Consider the following 12,974-nt stretch of genomic DNA (forward strand, 5'->3'; position numbering starts at 1 on the left):
AGATTTCAATAATTTACAACTATGCCAGAACTTAAGATGACCGACGTACCCTCAAAAGGGTGAAAGCAAGGACTGCATAGATGGGATTTAAGGGCCAGATCTGAGGAAATGACCACTCTCATAATTCTGACGAAGATCCCAGGCAAATCCCAAGTCGATTACAGAGTGCATCGAGCCTGGAAGATCCATCTATCACTGTACAGGATGGACACACCAGGTTGTCTGCCGGCAGACCATCAGCGCACCACAGCAAATCTTCACCATCCAAGGAAGGATCCCAGGACAGCACAAGACCAGGCAACATAAAGGTACAACACTATTTACTCATTCAAGTGTATACATTGAAGTAACCATCCTCTCATGATCCCAACCAGCCAGGACACAGGGTGGCTCCATTTATTCAAATAAGACTTTGCTTATGATGGCTGATTCCTAAAGACTATATCCTACCTACACAGACATTGTAAAGCTGACATATCTATGTCAAAAAGCTAGCTATTTACACCTCATAAGACGAGAGACTTTTCTTTACCTTTTAATAGGTACAAGTGGAAACCTATACTACCAGTACTCTCTGTGTATATGTTGTCATCTTTTTCTTTTGTGTAGTACTTCATGTCCTAATTGTATATTGGTATTAGACTACAATTTCAATATATATGCATTTTTATATATTGTTTTAGTCATACAGATGCTTTATTACACATATGTTTTTACCATATACACATGTTCTTATGTTACTGCAGTGAATTTATACTTTTGAAATAAATATTTTTAGCATTCACTAATTAGTGTCAGTGAGTAATTATAGAGGTATCCACAAGGCTTGCGCCGTTATTTCGAAGTTTACCATATGACTCTCTAAGCCCATGCAGTGCTAATTTCATATGGCTGCAACTTGAATTTTACCCTTTCTTGAATAACGCAGCCTTCACTACTATCACCTCTAATGATCACATACACTATTGGATTTGTAAGCGGCATCAAAATCTGCTTGGCAACAAAATAAATAAATCAAGAATAGCTTACATAAAGGATGCAGGATACTATTAATCTAGTAGGCAAACTACTTTTCCTTGTCACATATACCACATTGTTTATTGGAGAATTAACATTATATAGATTGATGGATGACAATCCTGCTTTTTCTTAACATAACATTTCCACTATACTAAATGTTTCCTTTGTACTATTTACAGTGGCATGCAAGCTAAGTAATAAGTATGGAAGCTAAGGTAGCAGCACAGGACAAGTCAGGGGCATTAGGAGCATCAGATGGGGAACATTTTCAATTCAGTTTTTGATACATTTGAAATGTTATTAGGGGCAACCAAGGCAAAATGGCGGTCATACTAGATGAGAAAAACAGGTATGAACTGGTGGGTAACAATAAGAATATCAGTTCACTTTGAATCAATTGTTTTATACCAGTGGTTCCCAAACTTTTTTGAATCACGGCGACCTAGAGTATAAGTATTTTTTCACGGCACTCCTGGGCCAAAAGTTTCTTATTAAGAGATTCTGCAAATTGTTAAATTAAATAAATTGTGCTTATCTGTCATCCTTAGGGTCAGTAATCTTATTTATTTTATACTTGGCACCCACCATCACTAGTTTTCTCTACCACATGGACCAAAAATAATTTTATTTGGTCCTGATATTCAACAATACAAGCATTGATCTTGTTTACATTTTACACGGTTGAGGGATTTTAAAAGAAAAAAAAACATTTATGTGCTTGATTTCCTTATAAAATAACTAATAATTAATAGAATATACCTGCAATAAAGTAGCATTAAGTTAAATCCAATGCTATTTTTTAAATATACATATACATTTAACAGTCTACTCTGAAACTTTGATCATGTTTAATTCAATGTGGATTCATATACTTATCTAATGTCGTATATTCCCCCCAAAAAGTATTAAAAACATAAACATGTAAATAATTATAATTGTTATGTAGTACAAACGTGGCAAAACCTTTATTATAAGATGCATAAATATTTTTCATATATTAAAAAAAAATTAGCATGTGTAATATTTACAACTCAACATACAATGTATGCTGTAGCCACACAAACAGTATACAGTAGCAATATAGGGCCAGGTTTAGAGTTGGATGTAAGTCCAGTTGCATCATGTAAAAGCAGGAAATTTCTTACTGTACATACATCTTTGCTCGTGTACAGGCGGGTCAGGTTCACTAATGTGTAAGTTCAGTACATTAGTACCATACCCCTTAAAGATGCATCTTATTTAGACTATTGTCTTTAAAATATGCCTATCAGGAGCTATATTTTGTCATATCCAATAGATCTGGTGCAATTTTCCATGTTGATAATGATGATGACAGCTGCTTCACTTAGCTTACAGTATGTGCAACTCAATATTCAGCCATAGATATATATGTTTTACAGACGCATTTTTGTATATTTAGAAAAGTGTCATTTCTATATCTAACTCTACAGCAGGCTCATAGTGCAGTGCAGTAATCACCTTTAACCACACGGTGTCCTTCTGGTACTGCAGAGTAAATACAATAAGCTAAGTAAGACTATATAATGGCTATTTAGAACAAAACATCAGCTCTTCAGTACACATTAAATTCACCAGTAATTAAATTGAATTAAATTAATATAAGTACTTCATCTTATGAGAACTCATTTACAGCCAGAATTACTAAGCCATATAAATAGTTTCATGTTTCTATTAATAAGCGTGTTCACTGTTTTAAATTTAATGGTATGTCCAAATAATTTCATTGAACTTGTTACACCAACAAAATTTAGGCAAAAAGTTGTAAAAATGTATTTAAAAATAAGATTTATCAATAATTGTTGCAGATGTCACATTCATTTACTGTACCAGCAATAATATATTTAGCATATGTGGTTAAAGTATGTATAATTATGGTTTGGCAAAAGTAGGAAATGTGTGCAAAGAAAAGTAAAACATTTGGCATATAATACAGATTCATACCCACAACAAATATCCAGTATGTAGAAAATCCCATCAGTGCCTACTATATACAATTTACTATTAGAACACAAAGGTAGCCCTGTAAATAATTAAGACATAGGACACTGACGTAAAGGTTTCTAGTCATTGACCTACACATTACACATTATTACTGCCTTTTGAAGCCAGAAGAGCGATTCTGTACAGTTTCCATTTTGGCTTCTCTAGGGAGACTTCTTTTCCTAACCAACAACACTCTCTCCATTATATGGCAGTCACTGCGATGCTCTCTGCATTATATGGCAGGCATTTATGGTCTCTGTATTATATGGTGGTCGCTGGGACGTTCTCTGCATTATATGGTCGGGCACTGCAAAACTGCATTATATGGCAGTCACTGCAATGCTCTCTACATTATATGGTGAAACTGATGGTTTTTGTATTATATGGCGGTCTCTGCAACTCTTTCTTCATTATATGGGGGGTCACTGCAACACTCTGCATTATATGGGGGGTCACTGCAACATTCTGCATTATATGGCTTTTATGGTGACACTCTTGGCATTATATGGCGCTTTTTGGGATGCGCTCTGCATTATCTGGCAGTCACTGTGATGCATCCAGTATGTGCTACTGTGCAGTGCACTTATACACTGGCTACAGTGCTGCATTGTTCCAATCTGCATAGTGCATTAATAATACTGATACCCTAAAACAAGAATCCAGTACAGACTCGAAACGCATCAGAAGAGTGAAGGATTGTGCTGCCAACTTTTGCACATTTTGCTCTTGGTAATTTACTTGAAATAAGTGACCAAAATATATTGCTAAAGTTGGATATTTTCAGTCGCAAAATCATTACCTCTTTATTACAGCTGGTCATTAACAGTAGCGATCTGAATACTATTTACATCTATGTACTACAAGCCTCCATATTATTGCTGGATAAGGCAGGAATACAGTGTCCTGGACCAGATTAACTTTCCTGAGAGATAAGATCCAGGGGAGGATTTAATTGTGCTGTTTGAATCCACACCAAGCCAGAAACTGTCAACTGTGGAATATATACCTTGGTTATGTGATCATTGGAGTGGAACATTAAATTAGAAATATTCCAGTCTCTCTTATTTCTAAGCGGGTTATTGGAGTCATCAAGTTTACCCATTTGTGGATATTTACAGATATAATATACATGTTCCCATATTATCGCGACCTAAAAGGATATTTATGTGTTTTACAAACTACTATATATTGCTGCATAAGTGAAAAACGGGATGTAGTCGGTATCCCGGCGTGCGGGATGCTGGCGATCTAAATATTGGTGCTGAAATTCCGACTGCGTTGGGATCCCGGCACCAGTATCCCGACTGCCAGCATCCCAAAGATAAGTATCGGCAGTTAGGAGAGGGTTAGGGTGCGGGGTTAGCGTTAGGCACTTGGGGATGAGTTACAGTTAGGCACTGGGAGGGAGGGTTAGGTTTAGGGTGCGGGGAGGGGGAGGTTTAAGTTTAGGCACTAGGGGGAGAGGTTAGGTTGGGCACCAGGGAGGGAGTGTTAGGTTTAGGGTGCGGCTAGGGCGAGGTTAGGTTTAGGCAGTTGTTGGGGAGGTTAGGTTTAGGCATCGGAGAGGGAGGGTTAGGGTAGGGGTTAGGGCTAGTGCTAGCATACTTACCTATGGGTGTCGGGATTCTGACTGTCGGGAATGCAGCTGTCGGTATTCTGACCAGCGGCATACCGACCGCTGGCAATACATACCTAAGCCGTGAAAAACACAGTGCCCTGGATTTTATCTGTTATAGCTGTGATCCTATACTCTGGGGAGCATTTCATTGTGCTGGAATTATACAGCTATCCCTTTGGTCAAATCACATATCTGACCAGTTTCCTACCAGTATTCAGAACTTTATACATTTCTACATCTAAGGGATAGCGATAGATTGGATTGTGCTGCTGTGGAAATATACAATTCAAGCAATCTTACGTATTTTCTAGCAAATATAATAATACTCCAGTTCCTTTAAAGATTCACACAATTAGCGGTGAAAAGCGATAAAGCATCGCGAGTGATGTCATTTCGCCATGCAAAAAGTTTCCTCCATATTCAATACCGGAGACTTTTCGCCAGTGTGGAAACTCAATGCAATGGAACCGGCGAAAAAGTTTTGCCTATGAATAGGTGTCGAAAAAAAGTGTAGAATTGGGGTTTAGGGGTGCAAACTTCAGAAAAAAAACCTGCACCCTTTTGACAGTCCCCCATAGGTAAACTGCGTCAAAAAAAGTTTAAAAAATACTTTAGATCACCCCAAAAAAGTACTTTCGGGGGTGAAAAAGTCCAAAGTTGGGGGACAAATTTAAAAACTAGCGAAATAGACTCCAGGGCGGTCCCCAAGTATGTCCCAGGTGTTTTTAAGTTTGTGGGTGGTTGCGGCAGGTGGATTTTTTATGGTTTTTAAAACTTAACTTTAACAACTTTAAAGTATGCTAGCACCCATTTTCGTGTACCCCAAATTTGCTGGGACAACTTGTTTTCAGCAAAAAAACTGCTAAATACTATTCTTCACCACTTCTGCAAAGACGCTGATTAGCAGCTATTGAGATAATTTAAGTACCCCAAATACCTTCAGCAGGGCTATTCGGGGGTATCTATAGTGATCCCCAATGTCAGTGCATCTTTTGGGGGTTGTCAGGCTGGTTTACCCAAATCTGACAGCACTTTTCACCTGTTTGTGCTTCGCCAGGTCCCATCCCATTTTCGCTGACTTCTAAATGAATACGGGGATAAGCGGGGTCAAGTGCAATACTTTTTCGCATGGATAACTAGCGATGTCGGCGAAAAGTCCGACATGCGAAAAGTATGGGACTTTTCATGTCTAATTGAATATGCCCCTATGGGGTAATTCAATTAGGTGCAAAAAGTCATGTTTTGGCAAAAAGCATTCGCAGATGCGAACTTTTCGAACATATGTGCGTATTGCTCTATCCAATTCCCGAAGTGTTTGCATGAGCGAAAATTCCATAGACAGACACCGGCGAAAAGTTTTTACCATCTCAAAGCAGATCAAAAAATTAGCAAAATCCCTATTTTTGGTTAAAAATTTGGGGACTTGGGGCCTAATTCAGACCCACTCGCAAGCGCTGAGCTCTAAAAATTCAGAAGGACTGCCCTGATTCAGAGCGAGCGCTCTGTCATAGCATCCGGCTCTGAATCAGGGCCTTGGTTCAAAACCCTTTGGACACCACCCAATGACTAATTAGGCAAAAAAAATTTAATTAGTTAAATTCCGCCAAATAATTACATGTCATTTTGGGGGTAAAAATGTAAGTAGTGTTGGAAAGTGGGTTTAAAGTACTGGATCAGGTATTTTGGGGAGCTGTATGGATGGAAAAAATGTTTTTAAGATTGCAGGTGGCTGCAGCAGGTATATTATTAACATTTTTTGAAACTGCACTTTATGGACACTAGCACCCATGTTAATGTACCCACAATTTGACTGCAGAAATGATTTTCTCCCAAAAATATTGCTTTTTATCATTTTTCAACACTTATGCAAATATGCATGTAATAGCCATTTGCACAATTTAAGAACCCAAAATACTTTTATTAGGGCTGAGTACGCTTTTTAGCAAGTATATGCTGTACTGTAACTTGTGATTACTGGTAGGCTGGTGCAGTGATATGTAATGATGATGATTACTATTAGAAACACTAAGGGCCAAATGTAATAGGGTGTCAGTTTTAGTAACAGTACAAACTCGCACTTTCTCGCACTTTTAAAAAGTGCGAGTTTGTACTGAAACTCACAAATTCAATAGCCTGCGAACTTTTCAGCTCGAGGCTACTGCATTTGCGAGTTTAGGCGAGTTTAGGACTATGTAAACTGACACCTTTTAATGCGAGTAGAATTAAAAGTTGCGAGTTTTGGAGAAGCCATCACAGATCAGTGAGATCCGTGATGGCTTCTGTGTGTGTGTGTGTGTGTGTGTGTGTGTGTGTGTGTGTGTGTGTAAAAAAAAAAACGTGTGCCCCCTCCCCAAAAGCATAACCAGCCCCGGGCTTTATAAAGCCTGTTCTGGTTCTAAAAATACAGGGGCCAAAATGCGTAGGGGGCCCCTGTATATTAAGAACCAGCACAGGGCTTTGTTAAGCTGGTCCTGGTTCTGGAAAATCAGGGGACAAAATGAGTAAGGGTCCCCTGAAAATACCAGAACCAGCACCGAACTCTTTCTAGCGGGGGGATAATGCCACAGCCAGGGAAAACCTTTCACCAATTTCCCCGGCCAAAGCATTATCCCTGACCGCTAGTCAGTCCAGGCCGGGGATCCCTGGGGAGTTGGGTACCCCCCCAATAAAGGGGTACCCCTCTCCAGGGCACCCCAGGCCTGGGGCGGTGGGTGCCAGGTTGATAGTGTAAAGTGTAAAAATAAAGTTTGCATATAGGGCCTGATTCAGAGCCGGACGCAATTAGCGCTCGCTCGTCCAGAAAATAGGGGTGGCTATTCAAATGAACCGTTCGCTGTTTGCGGTCTGTTCACGCCTCTAGGTCTGAACGAGCGAACAAAACTTGCTGTCGTTTTTTGGGAAACTACGCCCCCTGGTCGCTCGCATCCTACGTCATGTCCGCTGTTTATTAGATTAATCGAGTACATCGATCAGGGTATGAACTGCTCGCTATTCTTGTGGTTGGTTTTTGCTACCACAATTTTGCGAGCAGTTCTGGCTATTAAATAACCCAGTGACGTGGTCAATGACGCTGCTGTTTTAATTATGTACACCCATAAAACGCCCGTTTTGACCTTTAAGCACGCCTGCGTTCGGATGTCCACTCCCCGTTTTCAAGCACCTTCCCCTGTTACCACCCACATACGCCTCTTTCTGTCACTCAAATTATCAGGCATTCGCTATTTTGCGAGCACATGAATTTCGACCGCACTGACTGGTTTGCGCATGCGTATAACGATCCGTACGCATGCGCAGTGGGGCAAACATCGCTCGGAGCGAACGAGAGGCCGCTTACGAGCGGCTCTGAATCAGGCCCATTGTCTTTAGTTGTAGAACCACAAGTACCAGCAAGCCTTCCCTGCATGCTGGTATTTGGAGAACCACAAATACCAGCATGCGTGGCATTACGGGCCCGCTGGCACTTGTAGTTCCACAACTAAAGAAATATGTAAATAAACAAACATACACCGTGAAAGTAAAATTTTAATAAAACATACATACACACTCACACTCACACATACTCACCTAGTATCCGAAGTAATCCATAGGGGTACCTGGAAAAAAAAAATACATACTCACCTCTTCACTAACTAGTTCCACCACTGATGAGAGAAGAGGTTTTTGGAGACTTGGGGTCCTTATCTGGAATATGAAGTGATCAACACCATTTCTGTGTTTCCTGGGAGTGAAGTAAGTGAAAGGAAGGGGAGGAATAGAACTGATAATTGATGGCAGAGGTCAGTTAATAAGGTAGCTGGTCCCTCCCCCTGAACCAGTCACCTCATTGACTGACCTGTGCCATGTTTCCACAATCCATTACTCTTTTTCCTTCCAATTTGTCTCTCTCGCCTTTCCTTCTCTCTCATCCTCCTCCTTCCTTGTTCTCTCTCATCCTGCTTTTCCCCATCGCCAATGAGGGACTGGTACAGAAGAGACTTGGTATGAATGGATATTCCATGGAATTCAAGAATAAAATCTTAACTGAAATATTTATTTTTCACACTTATACATGCATATGTTTGTGCTACAATAGGAAAACATGTTGCTTTTCTAATAGTCCTTACTGAATTGCTTAAGGTTTCAGTGTGAGATATCAAAATGTAATATGTAAATAAAGTAAATTATGACTCCTTAGTAAAACATTACAAGCCTAATATTGACATTACTTGATTTTGCAAATAGGGAATTAAATCTAGATTACATTTTATCTTTCAGGTACACTCTCATTCCCACATCTATGATATTGGGATTTGGAGGTGCACCATTGTGGGCTGCAAAATGTACCTATCTGACAGAAAGTGGAAATCGATATGCTGAGAAAGTAGGAAAGGTGGGGAGGGATATTGTCAATCAATATTTTGGACTTTTCTTTTTAATATTTCAATCGTCTGGAGTATGGGGGAATTTGATTTCATCTTTAATATTTGGACAAGCTCCAGATGCAGGTACAATGGAAAAATAATGCACAATTTACATAGATATTCCTGATATGAATAACATAATAATTATTGTTATTGGTTTGCAACCCAAATGTAAAAGTATTCACTTGTACACTCACTTGTAATGCATTCAAAAATATCCCTGAAATGAAGGGAAAACTATGCCCACTGACCTCAGTGGTATAGAGGCTAAAATGTAGCAAAATCTATTTTTTTAACTGTACCCAGAAAAACATATAAATTAGTAGAATTGCAGCCGACCACATTAGGCAATATTTGCAATCGATATAGAATAGCCAGCCTTTACATGTTTACTTGTGTACAGTTCCATATTTCAATGTCCAAAAATATAGTTGTGGTTAATTGATGTAAAGGATCTGTTGTCTATACATTCCATATAAATCCATCTTAAATGAAAATACATTTTGTAAAAAAATATATATATGTAAAAACACACCATTTCTCAAATTGTGTTATCAAATAGGTATAAAAATGTTAAGGTTTGGTGTAATTTCTCCAATTTTTGAACAATTAAGAATGATGTTTGTAGTGGCTAAGCTTTTGGTAGCATCCACAAACATTTGAATTTATCAGGTCACCAGCAACTAGACACTGTGACATTGGCCTCTGAGCCTTTAAAATTGACAGTGTCATGTTGCATGGCAGTTTTATAACTTTGAAAGTAGCTTTTACCAAAACATTGTGGTGAGGTCTACCCAGACATACAGTACACCCATGGTTAACTCATCACATTACCTCAGAGCAACAATACTGAACTGTGTGTTGATCATGCCCATGGGTGGTATCTGGACAGGACAAAACTGACAGAGAAAAAGCTCTATTTGACAAAGCTCACTAAGTGTCTGCCCACCATTGGCCTTGTAGTATTCTGGCCTCCTCATAATGGGTCATATACTCCTCTTCCATAGTCTCCCCAGTATTTGGAGCCCCTACCCAGATTAGCTGGCAGAGATGACAAAGCCATTTCTGACATCCTGATCCACTAACTGTTAAGTTCACTGAGGAATTTCAGAATCTGTGTTAAACCACTGAGCTTTGAATTCTATAGTGGAGTTACACAATTATATGGACCCTCAGATATAATCCCAGTGGGGTTGTGGTGTATACATCCCATATTTATAAATATTCTTATAGGTTCTCTGGACTCAATCCACCTCCTACCTGTCTGTCTATCAACTTGTTTAAGATAGAAGTCGATCAGCCTATCACAGCCAGTACTCTCAAATGAAAGTTCCACTGACTGTTCTGTTCTGGCCAACAGCCTCCTATAAAAAGCAGTTCAAATTTCCAGATAAGTAATGGTGCCTACACAAGGTACGATAATAATGCACGATATGAATGATAACGATATCGTTCATATCTTTATCATTCAGATCGTTAATTTTTTGGTGCCTTCCAACCCACAAATGACCAGCGATGCGCGGGTACATATGAACGATAATGATATCGTCCATCGGCCGAGCATGCCGATGGACGATATCAACCGGGTCGATATCGACTGGGTTACACAGGGACCGACGATCATTGATCGCGGGTCGCTGGCCTGTCGTTGGTGGGTTGGTGGATAATGATCACCCAGCACACCGGGAAGGTGCAGGACGATCAGTGAGCGATATAGTTATCGCTGGCTGATCATACCGTGTGTATGCAGCATAAAGATGATAACGCGTAACTCAACATAATCACTTTTATTCGAACAGTTGTGATTTTTGCACTGAACTGTTATTGCACTCCTTTTCTGCCAATAATCTGATATTCCAAGCTGATACTTTTAAGCGTGTTTCTTTGTCCTCACAACCCTTAGGCTGGGTACACACCTAAACAACCGGCAATCGTGCCGAAGTTCAGGGCGATTTGCCTTCACTCTGGACAACGCATAATTGCCGGTACACACTTAAAAAATGTATTGAAAGATGGAACGATCACTGTTCTATCCTTCATTAATATGCACAGCCTCACATGTGATATTGTGTGATTGGCCAATCACACAATATCGCATGCGACCATGGGAGTGGGCAAATTGGGCATACACACTGCATGATATACCCAATTTGTCATTCTGATTTGGCCAAATTGGCAAATTTGTGCCGATATCGTCCTGGTGTGTATGCACCCTTAAGATGACAAGACATAACTCAATGACTAAAGTGTTGCAGGACCATCTGAGATTGATGGAGGTTTTCCTTTTAATTGTAAATCACCAGAGAAGTTTAGACCCTTACAGCAAAAACCATGGGACATGGTCAATACTTTTTTTTATTATGCCTTGTGCTACAAAGATCATCTTATCCCATTTTACTTTCTGCTGAGACTTCTCCTGCAAGTATGAAACCCTTTCACTGGAATGGGATTGAAATGCCTGACCCTAACCCTCTCCTAGGGGTGCTTAACACTAAACTCCCGAGGTGGTGCCTAACCCTAACCACCCCCTGGGGGTGCCTAACCCTAACCCCGCCTTACTGTTTCCTAAACCTAACCCTCCCGGGGGGTGCCAAACCCTAACCTCTCCCTGGGGGTGCCTAACCCTAACCCACACCCCTAGGTGTGCCTAACCCTCCCCTTCCACAATGCTAACCCTGCTAACTTCCCTAAACCTAACCCTCCCCCCCCCCCCAGACTAACAGGACGGAAGCCCTGGACTTACATTGTCCTGGCACGCGTCATCCTGGATTCCGATGTCGGGATTATGATAGGCGTCTGTATTTTGATGCCTATCATAAATCCTTTGCCGGCATTCTGCAGTCGGGATTGTGACATAAGGCCGCCGGTCACATAACTACATCCCCTTACATCTCCTCCCTAGCTGGACTAATAGAAGGTTTCCTAATTTCTGCCTGGAAGTTGTTATATATGAGCCACAATATTTTCATTTTCTGGCTCAATAAGTAGTGACCTGGCCTACAGTATATGCATTCTAAGTTACTTAATATTAAACTTATTCAATCCCTACAATAATTTTTTCATTTTTTGTTGTAATAGTGTAATAGCAAGGACTTCATACATCATATAGTTTAATTGTAATGTAATATGCTATGCTCATTCACCTTCCCCTGTGTTACACTAACCTAAGTACAACAACAGTATCCTGACCCCACAATCTCCTTTGATATATGTCTACTATATTAACAGTTTTCTTTATTTACATTATGGTAGATAAAGCTGTCTGCTACTCACTCTGAGAACCTACCTGACCAACTCTGTCACAGTGGAGCCAGGGTAACAATGCCGTAGTGCACTGATTTTACAATTTGGAGAAGAGTAATATAAATTCTGTGTAATTTATACATTCATCCCAGCCTGCCACCATGACCATTAAAGTTTTCTCTCTAATTGTGAAAACTTTATTCCTTCCTTCGAAAAATAGAATTAAAAAAGGGACACATCACTATTACAGTCCTCCAGGAGACACATTTTATTTATTTTTTCCTCATCCCATGGGTAGAAGATGTAACCAAGCTTTTTTTGCCTCTGTGAACTCCAAGCAAAGAAAAGTAGCTATAGTTATCCATTATTATTTCTCCTTTACACAAATCGATACTGTCACTGACCACAAAAGGAGGGTTATTATAATTGTAGGCACATATCAACATTGACCTCTGTTTATACTCTATGATAGAAGCACTGGAGAAGTATGTGTTTATGTGTTTTAACCCCCAGGAAGAGTCTGTTTTACACAGATTTGAGTGTCTGCTTTTGGTAAATGCCAGAGAATGGGTTCTGGGGGTGTGGATGTGAGAGAGAAGGGAGGGCTCCATCCACAGGTCCGTTTCATGTGTTAGGCCTTTCAGCCTGTGAGCAGACTAATTATGGATTACACCTGGAAGTGGCTCAAT

At 39.9% G+C, this 12,974-nt stretch overlaps 1 protein-coding gene across 1 annotated transcript in view; it reads left to right on the forward strand.

Moving 5' to 3' along the window:
• Window positions 1-12,974, forward strand: part of LOC148503968 (N-acetylglucosamine transporter UNC93A-like) — a 93,757-nt gene that overhangs the window by 45,359 nt on the left and 35,424 nt on the right. The window contains exon 3 of the mRNA XM_088448945.1: window positions 8,897-9,126. Within this exon, the coding sequence (XP_088305071.1) occupies window positions 8,897-9,126 (230 nt within the window). The remainder of the gene's footprint in view (window positions 1-8,896; window positions 9,127-12,974) is intronic.

The sequence above is a fragment of the Taudactylus pleione genome, unplaced genomic scaffold (assembly GCF_031769625.1).
Source record: "Taudactylus pleione unplaced genomic scaffold, aTauple2 ptg000473l, whole genome shotgun sequence".
Taxonomy (NCBI): Eukaryota; Metazoa; Chordata; class Amphibia; order Anura; family Myobatrachidae; genus Taudactylus; species Taudactylus pleione.